The sequence below is a fragment of the Tursiops truncatus genome, chromosome X, assembly GCF_011762595.2.
Source record: "Tursiops truncatus isolate mTurTru1 chromosome X, mTurTru1.mat.Y, whole genome shotgun sequence".
Classification (NCBI taxonomy): domain Eukaryota; kingdom Metazoa; phylum Chordata; class Mammalia; order Artiodactyla; family Delphinidae; genus Tursiops; species Tursiops truncatus.
This window is the reverse complement of record NC_047055.1, coordinates 82705354-82726946: the sequence shown is the minus strand read 5'-3', so window position 1 is coordinate 82726946 and position 21593 is coordinate 82705354. Positions and strand designations below refer to the sequence as shown.

Sequence of the window (21593 nt, the reverse complement as noted above, 5' to 3'; positions counted from 1 at the left end):
AGGAAAATGCATTCCAAGCAGAGGGAATGGTGAGTGCAAAGGTTCTATGAGCAAAAGAAAAGGGAAGATGAGATCAGAGCTGTACCAGAGGGCCAGACAGTACAGGGCTTTGTAGGCTATGGTAAAGATTAGGTGAGTGACATAAAGAGCCATTGGAGAATTTTGAAAAGAGAAGTGACATGATTGGAGTCAGGTTTTAAAATGACTCTGGCTGTTGTATTAGGAATAGATTTGGGGCCAGGGGGCGGAGCAAGAAAGAGTGCAAGAGAAGAGCAACAGTTAGTAAAGTGTTATAATAATCCAGGCAAGAATGGTGGCTTGACCAAGGTAGTAGCTGTGAAAATGGTGAGAAGTGGATATATTCTGAAGGAAGAACTGATGGTATTTGCTGACAAGAGGAGATATGGAGCATGAGAAAGAGAGAAGTCAAGGATGACTCCAAGGCTTTTAGGCTGAGCAACTGGAAGGATAAGGTTGCCATTAATGAAAATTAGTGAAGGCTGTGGAAGGAAGAGGTTTAGAGGAAAGATCAGGAGTTTCCATTTGGACATGTTTCTTTGAGATATTTAGTAGGCCATTAGATATTAGAAGCTGGAGTTCAAAGGGGAGGTCAAAGCTGGAGACATACATTTAGGACTCATCAATGGACAGATGGTATTTAAAGTCACGAGACTAGATGAGATCAATCACCAAGGCAGCACGTGTGGATAGAAAAGAGAAGGGACTGAGGATAGAACTCTGGGACACTCCAAAGTTAAGGAATAGACAAGACAAGGAAGCAGCAAAGGAGACAGAAGCAGCAGCCAGTGAAGTAGGTAGGAAACTACAAGAGAGTGGTGTCCTTAAAGCCAAGTGAAGAACATGTTCTAAGAAAGAGAGAGTGAGCAACTGGGTCATATGCTGCTGACTGGTCAAGTAAGATGAAAACTGAGACCTGGCCATTGGATTTATTAACATCATGGTCATGGTGAATTTGTTGAGAGCAATTTCAGCAAAGCAAATTGAAGACAGAACATGGAAAGGGGATAGTAAACAGCTCAAGCCTTGACAACTCTCTAGAAGAGTCTTCTATAAGGGAAGAAGAAATATGGAGCAGTAGCTTGGGTGGAGGGAGTGAAGTCAAGGGCAGGTTTTGTTTTATTTTTTAAGATGGCTGCATGCTTATGCATCTGATGGGAAAGAGCCAATAACAGAGGGAAACTGATGATGTGGGAGAAAGAGGGGAGAACTGCTGAAGTGATGCCCTTAAGTTATCAATGGGGGGGACTTCCCTGGTGGTGCAGTGGTTAAGAATCCACCTGTCAATGCAGGGGACACGGGTTCAAGCCCTGGTCCGGGAAGATCACACATGCCGCAGAGCAACTAAGTCCGTGCGCCACAACTACTGAGCCTGTGCTCTACAGTCCACGAGCCACAACTACTGAGCCCGTGTGCCACAGCTACTGAAGCCCACGTGCCTAGAGCCCATGCTCCGCAACAAGAGAAGCCACCGCAATGAGAAGCCTGCGCACCACAACGAAGAGTAGCCTCCGCTTGCCGCAACTAGAGAAAGCCCGTGCACAGTAACGAAGACCCAAAAATAAATAAATAAATTTATATTAACAAAAAGAAGTTAGACATGGGGGATGGATCCAGCATAAGAGTAGAGGGGTTGGCCTTAGGCAGGAACATGGACAGGTCATCTGAGGCGGGCAAAGCATGCAGGTGAGAAGATGAAAGGGTGGGAACTGGTGTAAGTTCTCTTCCCATTGCTTCAATTTTCTCAGTGAAACAGGAAGCCAAGTTATGAGCTGAGAGTGAGCAGGGAGGAGGGAGCATTAGAGGCTTAAGGAGAGAGGAAAAGGTGTGAAATAGTCTAGGAGACTGAAAGAACTAGGGAAATATAATACCACCAAAAGCTTACACTACCTCCAGAAATGTATGAGAGCACCAGTCTCAACACAGCCTCAGTAGGAGCGGGTAGACTAATTTTTCAATATTTGCTAAACCCTTAGGTTAAAAAAAAAGATCACACTGCTCATTTAATTTGCATCTCTGATCACCAGTGAGGTTTAACACCCACTCATATTATTGGCCACTCTAGTTCCTCTTTTGTGAATTGTCTGCTTCTGTCCTTTGCTCATTACTTCATTTATTGGGGTATTAGTATTTTTCTTCATAGGTTCGTATGAATCCTTAAGATAATAAGGGTGTGAGATAATAGAAAATATACATTGTTCTCTGACCCCAGTTCCTGGCATAGAGCACCTAAAACCCTTGTAATTTCCTAAGTGGTAAGAGCACTAGGAGCATCTCTTCCTCTAATGAGGTGACTCTGGGTGGGCTCCTGGATGAGGGCTGGTCACTGGTAAGACCAAGCCATGATTAGAAGCTTGGAATTTTCAGCCCCACCCCCATTGTCTAGAGAAGGGAGAAGGGCTAAAAATGGAGTTAATGATCAATCATGCCTACATGATAAAGCCTCCATAAAATCCCAAAAGTACAGGTTTTGGAGAGCTTCCAGGTTGGTGAACACATCCATGTACCGGGAGGGTGATGTACCCCAACTCCATGGGGACATAGGCTCCTGTGCTTGGGATCCTCCCACACCTCACCCTATGTACCTCTTCATCTAGTTGTTCATCTCCATTCTTTTATCATATCCTTTAATAAAGTGATATATGTAAGTATTTCCCTGAGTTCTATGAGGTGCTTTAACAAATTAATTGAACCTGGGAAGGGGGTCACTGGAACCTCTAATCTATAGTTAGTTGGTTGGTCGGAAGCACAGGTGATAACCTGGGCTTGTGAATGGTGTCTGAAGTGGGGGGGGAAGTCTTGTGGAACTGAGTCCTTAACTTGTGTGATCTGACGCTATCTTCAGGTAGTTGGTGTTAGAATTGAGTTAAATTGTAGGACACCCAGCTGGTGTCACAGAAAACTGTTTTGTGCAGGGAAAAACCCCCACATGTTTAGTGACCAGAAGTGTCAGAAGTGAAGTGTTCTGTGTGAGTGTGGTAGTAGTATGGGAGTAAAGGAGAAACACAGGAAAGAAAGACATAGGAGGGAATAACTGGATTTTTCCCTACACATTAGGTGGAAAACTGAGTTTTTCCTTTTTAAGGGTATTGATCATAATTATAAAGTTTTTGTCTATAAGTGTCTGAAATATTTTAAGCCTAATGAAAGATATTTATTCTACCAAAACTCCAATCAAAACCTGATGTACAGGCAGGAAATGGGTCACGTTACCTTAAGTGATGCAAGGGGATGTTCTGGTCCCAAGAGGCTCCAGTGAAAAGCGGCCAGGTCCTCATCTGGGAGAATGTGGTTACCTATAAAGTATATTTGTCATTTATTGACTGTACAAATGTTTTCTTAGAACCTCCAGGCCATGAAAGGACTTCTGGGAGAGAAAACAATCAAATAATTCACATAGGTCTATATTCTTAATGTAACAACTACAGTAACTATGTTTGATTACCTACTATGTTTCACATGCATTATGTATATCATCTTTATAATAACTGTGTAAATATTATTACCTCCAGTTTATAGATAAGGAAACTGAGGTTTGAGCAAGTCTGGTGACTTTGCCCAAGGGGCCACATCTAATAAGTGCCCACACCAGGATAAGAAGCTAGGAATGTTTGACTCCAAAGTCCATGCTATTTTCTATCACCCAGTCATGCTGCCTTTTATAATAACAGCCACCAATTACTCACTGCCTACTAAGTGCTGGGTATTTTATATATCTTATTTCATTTAACCTTATCAATAGCACTGTGAAGTATTATTATTCCATTTCACAGATGAGGAAACTGAAACCAGGAAGGTGTAACTTCAGTGATTTGTCCAAGGCCTAATTCCAAAACTTGTGCTGACTCCACTAGATTATCCAAGCTCAAATCCTTTGGGATTATAAACAGAGGTCACACCTGAGACAAGATATTAACCTTCATGCTGTCAGTACTTGGAAAACCAACTCGAAACATAATCAACACTCTGCAATTTACTTTGAAATACTCCTTTAAAAGAAAGATTGATGATGGATAGAATGGACAGATATATGATAAAGCAAGTATAGTAAAATGTTAATGGCAGAATAGAGGTGGTAGATATAGGATTTTCATAGCAAAATTCTTGCAATTTTGCTGTACTTTGGGGAATTTTCATAATAAAATGTTAGCACAACAGAAAAAAAAAGAAAAAGATACAGAATGATTTGTGTTCTTGACCTAAATTTAGACAGTGGGTAAGAAATGCTAATGCTCTGAGTAGGAAACCAAAGTTGTCTAGGGCTAGTAAGATATTTTGGCCTAAGATGGTACTCTGCATAAAATACTTATAGAATGTAACAAAAGAAAAAGTTTTATAGGAACCAAAATAATGTTCTGGAATATCCTGTATTAATTTATAAGACAAACATGCTGAGTTTAAGAAGCCCAAAAGCACAGTGTTCGGCATGCAGACTTTCAGAAGATAAATCCAACAATGATAACCTAAATCACTCTAATCTTCATCTCTTAACACTGCAAGAGGAAACTTTAACAATCACTAGAGTCTGTTCTTTGGACCACCTACCTAGCAATGCAGCAAATATGGGAAAATTCATCCGCTTCAGGCCCAGCTGCTTGGCCACCTCCTGCATCAGGAACTGGTTGGTAGTAAGGTTCTTCCCATTCCAGCTCAGCTTCAGAGCATGGGAACTATAGTAAGAGGGAATATTGTAGAGAGCATACTCGGAGTCATGGGCAAGAAGGCCATGGAAGCCATTTTCCCTGAAAAAAGCCACCACTTCCAAATGGTGGTCTTCAAGGCTCTGAAAGACCTAGGAGGGAAGAAGAGAAGAACACATCATGCAACAGAAGCTGACCTGTATTTGGTTAGAAATCAGGAAGGTTAGTAACTGAATTTTATAGTTTGTTGAAATTTAAGATTATATGAGGCTGAACAAAATAGCCTTAAAAAGAAAAGTCTCTCCTACCCTAGAACTTGATTATTCCTGTAAACACACGCAGCATTATCCATGCGTTCATTCAAATGTCCAGTCTTTTTTGACTCCTTGCATGAAACTATGGCCTGAGGTTCTTTAAAAGAATACTGAAATTAACATGGTTTATATTATTTAAGTTTTTACTTTAAACAATAACAGGAGAACTTTGTTAGAAAGATAATAAAGCTATTATATATTGCTCAGCACCATATGTGCTTTACATACATTATCTATATACCACATGTGCTCTACATACATTATCTCATCATCAGAACAACCATGGACAAGGTAGATATGGATGAAAAAACTTGCAAGTGGAGGGACTTCCCTGGTGGTGCAGTGGTTAAGAATCCGCCTGCCAATGCAGGGGACCCGGGTTCGAGCCCTGGTCTGGGAAGATCCCACATGCCGCAGAGCAACTGAGCCCGTGCGCCACAACTACTGAGCCTGCACTCTAGAACCTGCGTGCCACAACTACTGAAGCCTGCATGCCTAAAGCCTGTGCTCCACAACGAGAAGCCACCGCAATTAGAAGCCCACGCACCACAATGAAGAGTAGACCCGCTCGCCGCAACTAGAGAAAGCCCGCGCACAGCAACGAAGACCCAAAGCAGCCAATAAATAAATAAATATAAAATAATAATAATAATTTTAAAAAAAAGCTTACAAGTGGAAATAGACACAGAAAGGTTAAATGACATATAGCTAGAATCTGAATCTAAGTTCATCTCTTTAAAAAAAAAATCCCTGCTTTCTCTCTTAGGAGCACCTTAGACCGCAGGGCACCCAAATAGGGAGGGTATTTCCAAAAGTTAGAAGTCAGAAACTTCACCCTATTTTAGAAATGGAAAAACTAAGGCTGCGAGAGGTTGGCTTCCCCTAAAGTTGCATACTGAGTAAGTATATACAAGATTCAAACCCAAGCTGATCTGACTCCAGAATGCACACTTTCCATTGTACCAAACTTCTTCCTAGAGAGCACTATTTTTAATGTAATAGAGGCAGACTGTTAAGTGTCCCTCCTGTGCACGTGTCTATTGCTGTACATAAAGCATACTGAAATGGTCTGCATACTGGTTCTGCCACAGTAAGTTCCTTGACTGCAGAAACTTTATTTATAATCTCTGTATTCCTGGCTCCCACATAAGATCTGGTGCATAGTAATATGAATAATAATTACTAACAGATACTGAACATGTACTATGTGTTAAGCAAGGTTCCAATTACTTTACATGCATTAACTCATTTAATACTCAAAACAATCTTATGAGGCCATAACTATTATTATTATCCCCATTTTACATTACATCCCTAGGTCATGTAGCTGGAAGGAGCAAAGTTTGGATTTTTGTCTCTAGAGCTTGCAGACCTTGATAGTTTTGTTGAACTCAACTGACCTATTTTTTTATTTAAGTTTTAAAGGAATGGTAGTTTTCTGGAGTCTGACAGGAGTTTCAACACATTAATCTTTTTCTAAGCTATGGAAAGAGAGTCTAGTCACAGTAGATAGCCATGTCACACATTAACTCACAACAGGGGGAGGGACACTGGTAAGCAGATAGCAAAGTAAGGTCTGTATTTATTTGATATCCAGGCAAAGGAAGCAAAAATCCTTACTTTGCACTGCAACACATTTATGTCTAGAGTTACGATTAACTCCAGATAGGTCAGGGTAGGAGTACAGTTTTATGCTGTCCCCTGGTGACAGTTTCTTCCAGCATATACCTCTCATACCAGTCACTGATTGGGCATCCATCTACCTTGTACCAGGCATAGTACTAAGTGTGATATGTTCTCTCTCATCATCACAGCCTGACCATGTGGGCATTATAAGCCCCACTGTTCTGATGAGGAAACCGAGGCTCAGAGAAGTGATGTGGCATGTTTAGGGCTACAGAGCTGGGAAACAGGAACCTAGGTCAGACTGACACCAAAGCCCATGCTCTTTCTGCTACAACACATTACCTTTAGCTGGTCTAAAGCTGATTATGCCACCATCCAAGTGATTTCAACTCCAGAAAGCCAAGGACTAGTGATCTTTAACAAATCGAATGGCTCTTATAACACTAGGAATATAAATCACAACCATGTGGAAAGCATTTTCAAAATATAAAAACCTGTGTCTCACCTCAGATCTGCTGAAACAATTTCCCAAGTGTGATCAAAATGCCTATATTCCAAAATAGCTTCCAGTAGGTTCTGATGCACACTCGCAATTAAGAATCATTGACCTATCCCAATTACTCATTTTTTAAAAAGTTTTAGCTTTATTGAGATATAATTGACATATAGAATTATAAGACATTTAAAGTGTACAACAAGGTGATTTGATATACATATGCCCAATTACTCATTTTACTGCTTAAGCAACTAGCCCCCTAGAAATGACAGATGACTTGACATGGTTATCTAGCTAATCTGCAGCAGAACCAAGATTAGAACAAAAATCTCATGATTCCAGATATAAAACTTCTTTCACTACATATTCTGGGGTAAGTAATGGAAAACAATAGAATAAGAATCTCACAAATAATCCCTCACAATTCCCCAACACCCTACTCCTACCAGGCTGGTTTCCTAACTACCCTTCTCCAAGATTACTGTTTCCTTTTCTTTGCTCACTTGGTTTCCCTGCCTGGACTGCCATATTGCCTGTCTTGCCCAACGTTCCAAATACTTTCCATAGGGCTACCACCTCTTACATAAATTCTTTCATTATTTCTCTCCTCTTAACTGTTATAGCACTGAGACAGCTGACACAGTCAAGGAAGTAATTTGACAATACCATCATCTGCAAGTTTTAAGGCCATAGATTCCTTCTGCCTCTCGTTGGGTATCTTCCATGGTCCTAACCAGCACTAGAAAGGACACAGAGCTAGAGTTGACAGAATAGCAAAGAAAGGCCTACAGAGGCTGTAAAAAAGGAAAGCAGCCCTGGCAAATGAAAGGGCACCATCATCTCAGTATTTGACTTCAACAACTGATGTACAAAATTCACTGGGAAAAGGCTGCCTGGATTGCGGCTTACTTAGAGCTCAAGTAGCAAAGTAATATTAGGTATCAACGGAGTACCTACTATATACCAGGCACTGTTCCAAGTACACCTCATGTCCATTAACCTTGCAATAACATCATGATGCATTATTACCTCCCTTTTACAGATGATGGAACAACGAGGCTCAGAGGTTGAAGAACTTGACCAATGTCACACAGCTAAAAAGTGAAGCTAGCCAATAAGCACGTGAAAAGATGTTCAACATCATTAGTTATTAGAGAAATGCCAATCAAAAAACCACAATGAGAAAACCAATTAACACATACTAGGATGGGCTATAAGTTTTAAAATGTAAAATAACGAGGGTATGGAGAAACTGGAATCCTCCGTACATTGCTGGTGGAAATGTAAAATTGTGCAGCCACTTTGGAAAACAGTCTAGGTGTTCTTCAAGCGGTTAACATAGGGTTATTATATGATCCAGTAATTCCACTCATAGGTATACACCCAAGAGGACTGAAAACATGTTCACACAAAAACTTATACATGGGGCTTCCCTGGTGGCGCAGTGGTTGAGAGTCCGCCTGCCGATGCAGGGGACGCAGGTTTGTGCCCCGGTCCGGGAAGATCCCACACGCCGCGGAGCAGCTGGGCCCGTGAGCCACGGCCACTGAGCCTGCGCGTTCGGAGCCTGTGCTTCACAACGGGAGAGGCCACAACAGTCAGAGGCCCGCGTACCGCAAAAAACAAACAAACAAACAGAAAACTTATACGTGAATGTTCATAGCAGGATTATTCGTAACAGTCAAAAGTGGAAAAAACCCAAATGTCCATCAACTAACAAACAGATAAACAAAAGATGGTATATTCATACAAGGGAATGTTATTCAACCATAAAAAGGAACGAAGTACTGATTCATGCTACAACATGAATTAATCTTGAAAAAATTATAAAGTGAAAGCAGCCAAACACACTTTTAAATGAATTGTACAGAACAGGAAAATACATAAAGATGGGAAACAGCCAGGGACTGGGAGGAAGAAAGATTGGAGAATGACTGCTAGCAGGTACTGGGTTTCCTTTTGGGATGATAAAAATGTTCTGGAATTTGATAGTGGTTATAGTTTCACAACTCTGTGGAATAGACTAAATACCACTGAATTGTATACTTTAAAATGGCAAATTTTATGGTATCTGAATTATATCTCTATTTTTAAAAACTGGAGTTAGGATTCAAATTCTGCCCACAAAGCCCATGCTCACTAACTCATTTTAAAAACTTTTGATTATGGAAAATTGTAAAATAAAAAGGTAAAGAGAATAGCATAATGAACCTTCATGATACCAGTATCCCGTTTCATATATCAACGTTAAGTCAATCTTGTTTCATCTACTTTATTTTAGCTTTTTTTAATATAAGTTTTTTACTATGATAGAAAAATTACATAACATAAAATTTACCACCTTAACCACTTTTCAAAGTGTACACTTCGGTAGTGTTAAGGATACACACTTTGAGACAGATCTCCAGAACTTTTTCATCTTACAAATCCGAAACTTTATACCCATTAAACAATTCCTATTTCCCCCTCCCTCAGCCCCTAGCAACCACAATTCTACTTTATGAAATCGAAACAGTGATTAAAAATCTTCCAGCAAACGAAAGCCCAGGACCAGATGGCTTCACAGGCGAATTCTAACAAACATTTAGAAAAGAGCTAACACCTATCCTTCTCAAACTCTTCCAAAATACAGCAGAGGGAGGAACACTCCCAAACTCATTCTACGAGGCCACCATCACCCTAATACCAAAATCAGACAAAGATGTCAAAAAAAAGAAAACTAAAGGCCAATATCACTGATGAACATAGATGCAAAAATCCTCATCAAAATACTAGCAAACAGAATCCAACAACACACTGAAATGATCATACACATTGATCAAGTGGGGTTTATCCCAGGAATGCAAGGATTCTTCAATATACGCAAATCAATCACCATGATACACCATATTGACAAATTTAAGGAGAAAACACATATGATCATCTCAATAGATACAGAAAAAGCTTTTGACAAAATTCAACACATATTTATGATAAAAACCCTCCAGAAAGTAGGCATAGAGGGAACTTAGTTCAACATAATAAAGGCCATATATGACAAACCCACAGCCAACATCATTCTCAATGGTGAAAAACTGAAACCATTTCCTATAAGATCAGGAACAAGACAAGGTTGCCCACTCACACCACTATATTCAACATAGTTTTGGAATTTTTAGCCACAGTAATCAGAGAAGAAAAAGAAATAAAAGGAATCCAAATCAGAAAAGAAGAAGCAAAACTGTCACTGTTTGCAGTTGACATGATAGTATACATACAGAATCCTAAAGATGCTACCAGAAAACTACTAGAGCTAATCAATGAATTTGGTAAAGTAGCAGGACACAAAATTAATGCACTGAAATCACTTGCATTCCTATACACTAGTGATGAAAAATCTGAAAGTGAAATTAAGGAAACACCCCCATTTACCATTTCAGCAAAAAAAAAAAATTCCTAGGAATAAACCTACCTAAGGACACAAAAGACCTGTATGCAGAAAACTATAAGACACTGATGAAAGAAATTAAAGATAATACAAACAGATGGAGAGATATACCATGTTCTTGGACTGGAAGAATCAACATTGTGAAAATGACTATACTCCCCAAAGCAATCTACAGATTCAATGCAATCCCTATCAAACTACCAATGGCATTTGTCACAGAACTAGAACAAAAAATTTCACAATTTGAATGGAAACAAAAAAGACCCCGAATAACCAAAGCAATCTTAAGAAGGAAAAATGGAGCTGGAGGAATCAGGTTCCCTGACTTCAGACTATACTACAAAGCTACAGTAATCAAGACAGTATGGTCCTGGCACAAAAATGGAAATATAGATCAATGGAACAGGATGGAAAGCCCAGAGATAAACCCAGGCACATATGGTCATCTTATCTTTGAGAAAGGAGGCAAGAATGTACAATGGAGAAAAGACAGCCTCTTTAATAAGTGGTGCTGGGAAAACTGGACAGCTACATGTAGAAGAATGAAATTAGAACATTCCCTAAAACCATACACAAAAATAAACTCAAAATGGATTAAAGACCTAAATGTAAGGCCAGACACTACAAAACACTTAGAGGAAAACATAGGCAGAACACTCTATGAGATAAATCACAGCAATATCCTCTTTGAGCCACCTCCTAGAGAAATGGAAATTAAAAAAAAAATAAACAAATGGGACCTAATGAAACTTAAAATCTTTTGCACAGGAAAGGAAACCATAAACAAGACGAAATGAGAACCCTTAGAATGGGAAAAAAATATTTGCAAACGAAGCCACTGACAAAGAATTAACTTTCAAAATTTACAAGCAGCTCATGCAGCTCAATATCAAAAAAAAACAAAAACCCAATCCAAAAATGGGCAGAAGACCTAAATAGACATTTCTCCAAAGAAGATAAACAGATTGCCAACAAACACATGAAAGGATGCTCAACATCACTAATCGTTAGAGACATGCAAATGAAAACCACAATGAGGTATCACCTCACACCGGTCAGGATGGCCATCAGCAAAAAATCTACAAACAATAAATGCTGGAAAGGGTGTGGCGAAAAGGGAAACCTCCTGCACTGTTGATGGGAATGTAAATGGATACAGCCACTATGGAGAACAGTATGGAGGTTCCTTAAAAAATTAAAAATAGAGCTACCATATGATCCAGCAAGCCCACTACTGGGCATATACCCTGAGAAAACCATAATTCAAAAAGAGTCATGTACCCCAATGTTCATTGCAGCAGTATTTACAATAGCCAGGACATGGAAGGAACCTAAGTGTCCATCTACAGATGAACGGATAAAGAAGATGTGGCACATGTATACAGTGGAATACTACTCAGCCATAAAAGGAAACGAAATTGAGTTATTTGTAGTGAGGTGGATGGACCTATAGTCTGTCATACAGAGTGTAAGAAGTCAGAAAAAGAAAAACAAATACCATATGTTAACACATATATATGGAATCTAAAAAAAAAATGGTTCCTAAGAACCTAGGGGCAGGAGAGGAATAAAGACACAGACGTACAGAATGGACCTGAGGACATGGGGAGGGTGAAGGGTAATCTGGGAAGAAGTGAGAGAGTGCAATTGACATATGTACACTACCAAATGTAAAATAGATAGCTAGTGGGAAGCAGCTGCATAGCACAGGGAGATCAGCTCCATGCTTTGTGACCACCTGGAGGGGTGGGATAGGGAGGGTGGGAGGGAGACGCAAGAGGGAGGTGATGTGGGGATATATGTATACATATAGCTGATTAACTTTGTTATACAGCAGCAACTAACACAACATTGTAAAGCAAGTACTCTCCAGTAAAGATGTTAAAAAAAATTAAAAAAACAACAACCTATGGATCACTGAAGAAATCAAGGAGGAAGTAAAAAAATACATAGAGATAAATGAAAATGAAAGCACAATGATCCAAACCTATGGGATACAGCAAAAGCAGTTCTAAGAAGGAAGTTTACAGCAATACAATCTTACCTCAGGAAACAAGAAAAATCTCAAATAAACAACCTAACCTTACACCTAAATCAGCCAGAGAAAGAAAAACAAACAAAACCCGAAGTTAGTAGAAGGAAAGAAATTATAAAGATCAGAGCAGAAATAAATGAAATAGACACAAAGAAAACAATGGCAAAGTTCAATGAAACTAAAAGATGGTTATTTGAAAAGATAAAGAAAATTGATAAACCTTTAGCCAGACTCATGAAGAAAAAAGGGGAGGGACTTCCCCAGTGGCGCTGTGATTAAGACTTCGTGCTCCCAATGCAGGAGGCCCGGGTTGGATCCCTGGCCAGGGAACTAGATCCCACATGCATGTCACAACTAAGAATTTGCATGCCACAACTAAGCAGTCTGCATGCTGCAACTAAGGAGCTGGCAATCCACAACTAAGGAGCCCACGTGCCTCAACTAAAGGAGCCCATGTGCTGTAACTAAGGAGCCCGCCTGCCGCAACTAAGACCCCACACAACCAAATAAAAGAAAAAAGGAAAAGAAAGGAAAAGGACTCAGATCAATAAAATTACAAATGAAAAAGGAGAAGCTACAACTGACACCACAGAAATACAAAGGATCATAAGTGACTACTACAAACAACTGTATGCCAATAAAATAGACAACCTGGAAGAAATGGACAAATTCTTAGAAAGGTACAATCTCCCAAGACTAAACCAGGAAGAAATAGAAAATATGAACAGACAAATCACAAGCACTGAAATTGAAACTGTGGTTAAAAAACTCCCAACAAACAAAAGTCCAGGACCTGATGGCTTCACAGGCGAATTCTATCAAACATTTAGAGGAGAGCTAACACCTATCCTTTTGAAACTGTTCCAAAAAACTGCAGAGGAAGGAAAACTCCCAAACTCATCCTGTGAGGCTACCATCACCCTGATACCAAAACCAGACAAAGATACCATAAAGAAAGAAAATTATAGGTCAGTATCACTGATGAACATAGATGCAAAAATCCTCAACAAAATACTAGCAATCCGAATCCAACAATACATGAAAAGGCTCATACACCATGATCAAGTGGGATTTATCCCAGGGATGCAAGGATTTTCAAGAAGTTAGACTGTCACTGTTTGTAGATGACATGATACTATACATAGAATATCCTAAAGATGCTACCAAAAAACTACTACAGGTCATCAATGAATTAGGTAAAGTTGCAGGTTACAAAATTAATACACAGAAATCTGTTGCATTCCTGTACACTAACAATGAAAGATCAGAAAGAAAAATTCAAGAAACAACCTCATTTACCATCACATCAAAAAGAATAAAATACCTAGGAGTAAACCTACCTAAGGAAACAAAAGACCTGTACTCCAAAACCTATAAGAAGCTGATGAAGGAAATCGAGGACAACACAAACAGATGAAAAGATATACCATGTTCTTGGATTGGAAGAATTAATATTGTCAAAATGACTATACTACCAAGGCAATCTACAGATTCAATGCAATCCCTGTCAAATTTCCAATGGCATTTTTCACAGAACTAGAACAAAAAACATTAAAATCTGTATGGAGACACAAAAGACCCCGAATAGCCAAAGCAATCTTGAGAAAGAAAAATGGAGCTGGAGGAATCAGGCTCCCTGACTTCAGCCTATACTACAAAGCTACAGTCATCAAAACAGTATGGTAGTGGCACAAAAACAGATATATAGATCAATAGAACAGGATAGAAAGCCCAGAAATAAACCCACGCACCTATGGTCAATTAATCTATGACAAAGGAGGCCAAACTATACAATGGTGGAAAGATAGTCTCTTCAACAAATGGTGCTGGGAAAACTGGACAGCTACACGTAAAAAAATGAACTTAGAACACTCCCTAACACCATACACAAAAATAAACTCAAAATGGATTAAAGACCTAAATGTGAGACTGGACACTATAAAACTCTTGGATGAAAACATAGGCAGAACACTCTGACATAAACCACAGCAATATTTTTTTCAATCCGTCTCCAACAATGATGGAAATAAAAACAAAAATAAACAAATGGGACCGAATTAAACTTCAAAGCTTTTGCACAGCAAAGGAAACCATAAACAAAATGAAAAGACAACCAACAGATGGGGAGAAAATATTTGCAAATGATGTGACCAACAAGGGATTAGTCTCCAAAATTTACAAACAGCAGCTTAACATCATCAAAACAAACAACCCAATCCAAAAATGGGCAGAAGACCTAAACAGACATTTCTCCAAAGAAGACATACCGACGGCCAAGAGGCACATGAAAAGATGTTCAACATCGTAATTATTAGAGAAATGCAAATCAAAACTACAATCAGATATCACCAGTCAAAATGGCTATCATCCCAAAATCCACAAACAATAAATGCTGGAGCAGGTGTGCAGAGACGGGAACCCTCCTACACTGTTGGTGGGAATGTAAATTGGTGCAGCCACTATGGATAACAGTATGGAGGTTCCTTAAAAAAGTAAAAATAGGGCTTCCCTGGTGGCGCAGTGGTTGAGAGTCCGCCTGCCGATGCAGGGGACGCGGGTTCGTGCCCTGGTCCGGGAGGATCCCACATGCCGCGGAGCGGCTGGGCCCGTGAGCCATGGCTGCCGAGCCTGCGCGTCCGGAGCCTGTGCTCCACAACGGGAGAGGCCACAGCAGTGAGAGGCCCGCGTATCACAAAAAGAAAAAACAACAAAACTAAAAATAGAGCTACCATATGATCCAGCAATCCCACTCCTGGGCATATATCCGGAGAAAAACGTGGTTCGAAAGGATACATGTACCCCAGTGTCCATTGCAGCACTGTTTACAATAGCCAAGACATGGAAGCCACCTAACTGTCCATCGACTGAGGAATGGGTAAAGAAGATGTGGTACATATATACAAGGGAATATTACTCAGCCATTAAAATGAAAGAAATAATGCCATTTGCAGCAACATGGACAGACCTAGGGATTGTCATAATGAGTGAAGTAAGCCAGACAGAGAAAGAGAAATATCATATATCGCTTATAAGCAGAATCTAAAAGGAAATGATACAAAGGTACTTACTTACAAAACAGAAACAGATTCACAGACTTAGAGAACAAACTTATGGTTACCAGGGGGAAAGGGTTGGGGGAAGGGATAGTTAGGGAATTTGGGATTGACACGTACACACGGCTATATTTAAAATGGAGGGACTTCCCTGGTGGCACAGTGGTTAAGAGTCTGCTTGCCAATGCAGGGGACACGGGTTCTAGCCCTGGTCCGGAAAGATCCCACATGCTGTGGAGCAACTAAGCCTGTGAGCCACAACTACTGAGCCCATGTGCCACAACTACTGAAGCCTGTGCGCCTAGAGTCCATGCTCTGCAACAAGAGAAGCCACCGCAGTGAGAAGCCTGTGCACCATGATGAAGAGCAGCCCCCGCTCACCACAACTTGAGAAAGCTCGTGTGCAGCAACAAAGACTGAACGCAGCCAAAAATAAATAAATAAATTTAAACGATATATCCATCTAGAACCTCAGAATGTGAATTTATTTGAAATTAGGGTCTTTGCTGATACAATTAAGGTAAAGATCTTGAGATAAGATCATTCTGATCTAATGACAAGTGTCCTTATAAAAGAAGACTGGGGACATCCCTGGCAGTCCAGTGGTTAAGACTCTCCGCTTCCACTGCAGGGGTCACAGGTTTGATCCATGTTCGGGGAACTAAGATCCCACACGCTGCATGGCCAAAAAAAAAAAAAAAGGATAACAAACAAGGAGCTACTGTATAGCACAGGGACCTCTGCTCAATATTATGTAACTACCTAAATGGGAAAAGAATTTGAAAAAAAAGTAGATACATGTATAAGTATAATTGAATCACTTTGCTGTACGCCTGAAACTATCACAACATTGTTAATCGACTATACTCCAATATAAAATGAAAAGTTAAAAATATAGATCTTAAGCATATAAAAAGATAATCAAACTCACTTGTGATAAGAAAAATTAAAACAATACAGAAACATGGTATTTTGCCTATAGGATTAGCAATTACTGTATTGGTGAGGGAAACACACGCTTGCAAATATTGAAGGCAGGGGTATTAATGGTATAATCTCTAGGGAGAACATTTTGGCGAGATCTTTTAAGTTCAAATGCACATAATTTTTGACTTTGCTTCTAGGGATTTATTTTAGATATTTAAAGCACTTGGAACAACAAAGGCAGTGCTGAAATATAAGCAGTGGCATTGCAGTTGTACAAAGTATTCACTGCAGCATTATTTGTTCTAGCTGAAAACTGGAAACAATCTAATTAAAGGACTAATTATATAAATGATAACATATGCATGCAGTGGAATAGGATGGAACTGTGAAAAATAAGGACAAACCTCTGCATACTCATATGAAAAAATCAGCATGATATATTAAATGATAATAGCAAAGTACAGAATATTATGTAAATAGTATACTATCATTTGTGGTTTTTAAAGGTATATTTGTGTGTATATAACATGTATGTATATATACAATGTATTTATATGTATAGTTATATATATTTGCTTTATATGCATAGTCTCTCTGGAAGAATACACAACAAACTGATAATACTGATCATCTCTGAGGAGGAGAAACTGGTGGCTAGGGTCAAGAGTGGAAGAGAGTTGGTTTGTTTTTTTTTGCCATGTATCTTTTTGTATATTTTGAATTTTTGTACCATGAATTGCAATATTTATTTAAAAGAGGAATTACTACTGAATAAAAGCAGAACATATTCCAGGTTAAAAAAAATTAAACAATACAGAAGGGTGTACAGTGAGAAGTAATAGCTCTCTTATCCCCATTCCCTGGAGGTAACTGCTATTCCAGGCCTCTCCCCTGAACAGTCTGATTCGCATGTCTAAGGCTAGGCTGGGAATGTGTTTTTTTAAACCAATTTATTGAGGTTTATTGACATACAAAAAGCTGCACATAATTAATGTATACAACTTTATGAGTTTAGAGGTAAATATCATTACCACAGTCTACACCAGAAACATATCTATTACCTCCAAAAGTTTCCTCCTGCCTCTATTATCATTTCTTGTGATAAGAACACAAGATCTACTCTCTTAGCAAATTTTTCAGTATACAATACAATATAGGCACTATGCTGTGCAGTAGATCTCTAGGACTTATTTATCTTGTATAACCAAAATTTTATACTCTTTGACTAAAACCTCCCCATTTCCCTTTCCCAGCAGCTCCTGGCAAGCACTGTTCTACTCTCTGCTTCTAAGAGTTTGACAATTTTAGACTCCTCACATAAGAGTATCATGAAGTGTTTGTCCTTTGGAGTCTGGCTCGTTTCACTCAGCATAAAGTACTCCAGGTTCATCCATGTTGTCCCAAATGGCAGGATTTCCTTGATATTCCATTGTATGAATATACCACATTTTCTTTACCCACTCATCCAACAAGAGGTACTTAGGTTGCTTCCAAGAACCCTAGGTGATTGTCATGATGGAAGGCAAGTTTAAGAAACAATGCTCTCTAGTCAGATCACACAGCATGACAATTTATTCCTAGCAAAATACAATCTAGAATGACTGATGGCAATTAAATCCTGACCAAGGCAAGGAAAAAGCCTTCCAGCCACAATGCCCCTCGCAATAGCTGAGCACCCTGGCTCCATTTCCACATCTATGATGACTGCTACCCTCTGAAGCAGAATGAGTTCCTGGCCCTAATTGGCCCAGTTCAGTTGTTAACCTTGCAATTTTCCAGGAGACCTAAAATTATTTAGGTGAGATTAAACAGCAACATATGCAAACAACAAATCACAAAAGGAGCACATCTGAGCTTTAAAGAAAGTAGGAGTTGAGATCCTGAACAACTACCTATAGCTTTTAATTGCTGGCTTACTGTTCAGTCCAACAAATATGAATTGAGGGACTACTAAATGCCAGGATGCAGACAGCACAGAGTAGGCCACTTAAATGTGAGAAGCTATAAGCACCTCTGTGTACCATGGGAACACAGAAGAAAGGCATCTAACCAGTCAGTGAGGTAATGCTTTCTAGAAGAAGCAACACCTATTTATAAAACTCAAGGGAAAACAGTTCCCTGAGAAAAGTTTAATGTCTCATTTCCAATCACATGTAGTAGTCTACAGCACTGGCTTTCAAACTGCTTCCCAAACCAGGATTATGGAGAATTGGACCAAATAACCAGACAGGACAGGTACTCCTATTATTATTATTATTATTATTATTTCTGCGTTACGCGGGCCTCTCACTGTTGTGGCCTCTCCCGTTGCGGAGCACAGGCTCCGGACGCGTAGGCTCAGCGGCCATGGCTCACGGGCCCAGCCGCTCCGTGGCATGTGGGATCCTCCCGGACAGGGGCACGAACCCGCGTCCCCTCCATCGGCAGGCGGACTCTCAACCACTGCGCCACCAGGGAAGCCCAGTACTCCTATTTTCTCTTCAATCTGAGCTCATATTCTCCATTTTATCTATTTTATATTTTGGGTCTTTCAGAAAATATTTTATTAAAGAACATTTTCTATTAAAAGCAACTATAAGTATTTATCACTAGAATGTAGCTCCAAGAAGGCCAGGATTTCTTGGTCTGTTTTGTTTACTGCTATACCTCCAGTGCATAGAACATAGGGAATCAATGAACCATTTAGACTTTCAACCAATATTTAATGAGTAAGGCACTGATACATTCCAGGCACTGATCTAGATGTGAAGATACAATAGTGAACAGGAGCCCCAAATTCCTGTCCTCATGGAGCTGACATTCTAGTGATTAATATTTCACGATAGGCATAGGGCCATAAAGAATATCTAGATTGTAAGCCTAATAGTTGCAGTGACGGTATTATACCCATCTGGGTCTCTAGAATCCTGCCTGACCATAGAGAGCTTAATCCAGAGGCAATACCGCTTTCTGACCTCTGCAATACAACTTCCTCCAGGTAATCCCAAATGCCTTTGGGATGCTAGCCTTGCTCCCATCTACCATGTTGAATACATCAAACTGGTGTCTGACTCAGGCAGGGCTCTGTGGTCCACTTTCTCCACCTGTTCTCAATTTCCAAAGAAAAGGAAATCAGAGATGACAAGGAAGCATCACTTTATAAGAAAAGTCAAGGGGAGGATGTGTAAGTCTGCTTTAGCAATAGAAATATGGATGGTTTATATTTCAACTGCAAGGCCTATGTGCCTTGAAGTCTAATTACCTTAAAATTACAGACCAAGACTACTGTTGATGCAAATTTGCATCAACACTCTGTGGAGTTCAACAACCATTAAGAAATTAAACTGATAAACCACAAAGCTAGGAATAATGTCAAATTAAAAAGTAAGAATAGGGATTTCCCTGGTGGTCCAGTGGGTAACAATCCACCTTCCATGGGTAAGAATCCACCTTCCAATGCTGGGGATGTGGGTTCCATCCCTGATCGGGGAACTAAGATCCCACATGCCAAACTAGAGACCCTGTGTATCACAACTACAGAGCCCATGTGCTCTAATGCCTGCACGCCACATCTAGAGAGAAGCCTGCATACCGCAACAGAGACTGCATGCCGCAACTAAGACCCGATACAGCCAAAAATAAATAAATAAATATTTTTTAAAAAATAAATAAAACATAAGAATAGCAGCAATTGAAAACCACAGTCAATTCCGGGCAACATTGACAAAGTGGCCTTGCCTCTCAGCTGTAGGAGTTTCAGTTAACTACATACACACGCACGGTAGAGTCTTTGCCATTAAATACTGCAGTCAAGCTAGAGGTGGTAGAATACTGATCCAGTGTTCAGTAAAGGCTATTAAAAGTGTTAAAATTGAGTTAATACTCAATTTTAGTACCCTTAAATTGCTCTCAGGCTGCCAAAAGCCAGCCCATTTCTGTAGGTGAAACTGCTTGTCACATGTAAGAAAGAAGACTTAGATTTATTAAATCTGTTGTGGCTCATTTAGGGGCTGGAGACTGAGCATAACTTTTGTAATCAGCAGATACAGCAGGAACTTCAGCATCCAGTGGACCTATGCTCAAATTGAAGTGGTAGGGCAAATCATCGGCAAGTCACTTAACTTCCTCATCTATAAAATGGAGATTTTGCTATATTCCTACCTAATTGTAAGACTTTGCATGAAACTATTTATATAAAATACCTAGCATACAGGTTCTGAAAAAGTCATTCTGAAATAAAACATAGCCTGTTTATCCTGCAGAGATGAAGCCTATGGTACATATTACTCTCTGCAGGTCCTCAGAAATCATTTGAAACAAGTAGATTCCAGAATAGGCACTTGCTCTGCCCAAAGCAAAATCTTCAGTATTGAAAAATCAGAAGGTCTGATGAAAGGTATTCTTAGGAATAAGAGGAGAACAAAAGTCCAAGGTAGCTTTTGGGTTACCTTGGAAAGGACGACAGGAGTTGCAGAGAGGACAGTGATGTTGAGAAATTTCTAAGAGTCCTTGAACCAGTGGCTGCAGCTAACATAAATGACTGAAAGTGGTTAAGAAAATCAACTGCCAGAAATTTTTTTTCCCTAAACTATGCTGTGGGTGTTAACAATATAAACATGCAAAATACTGGAGTTAACATTTTAAATTCAAAATTAAAAGCAAAAGTTCAAAATAGAAAAATTTAATCATTACATTTTTGCGTCTGATTTATTCTCCTTTGACTTGGAACAGGAGGTCTGATGTTTTTCTTATGTACCAAGAGGTCAATGTTAGGTCTTATATTTTTGCGTTACAATGTGCACTAAAGAATTTAGCCTTGAATCCTTTTACTGTGAATGATTAATTTTATCCTATTTCATAATGGAAAACAGCTGCTTAGAAATGTAGGAATTTCCAAACATATAGATGTCTTGCACAGTGTTTTTTATATTTAGGGTTACTACTCCTGAGATATTGCAGAATTCTGGTATTTCAGTGACATCATGCTTTACTTTCAGTACCATAGCACAGCAATTCAGTATCTCCACTGTAGCTATTCTTTCACACCATGAACATCAATTGAGAAAGGTTAACTGAAC

General features: G+C 39.5%; 1 protein-coding gene across 26 annotated transcripts in view; it reads right to left on the bottom strand.

Moving 5' to 3' along the window:
• FAM120C (family with sequence similarity 120 member C) overlaps nucleotides 1-21593 on the bottom strand; it is a 139087-nt gene that overhangs the window by 106726 nt on the left and 10768 nt on the right. For 24 of the 26 annotated variants that reach the window (XR_012329216.1, XR_004524581.2, XR_002177998.3 and 21 more), the window contains exons 2-3: nucleotides 4564-4810; nucleotides 3232-3314 (exon numbers count right to left, since the gene is read on the bottom strand). Coding sequence is in view for 20 of the 26 variants with exons in the window: in XM_019943562.3 (XP_019799121.1) it covers nucleotides 3232-3314; nucleotides 4564-4810 (330 nt within the window). In the remaining 6 variants the exon portion in view is untranslated. The remainder of the gene's footprint in view (nucleotides 1-3231; nucleotides 3315-4563; nucleotides 4811-21593) is intronic. The other 2 variants (XR_002178000.3, XR_002178001.3) reach the window with 1 other exon arrangement.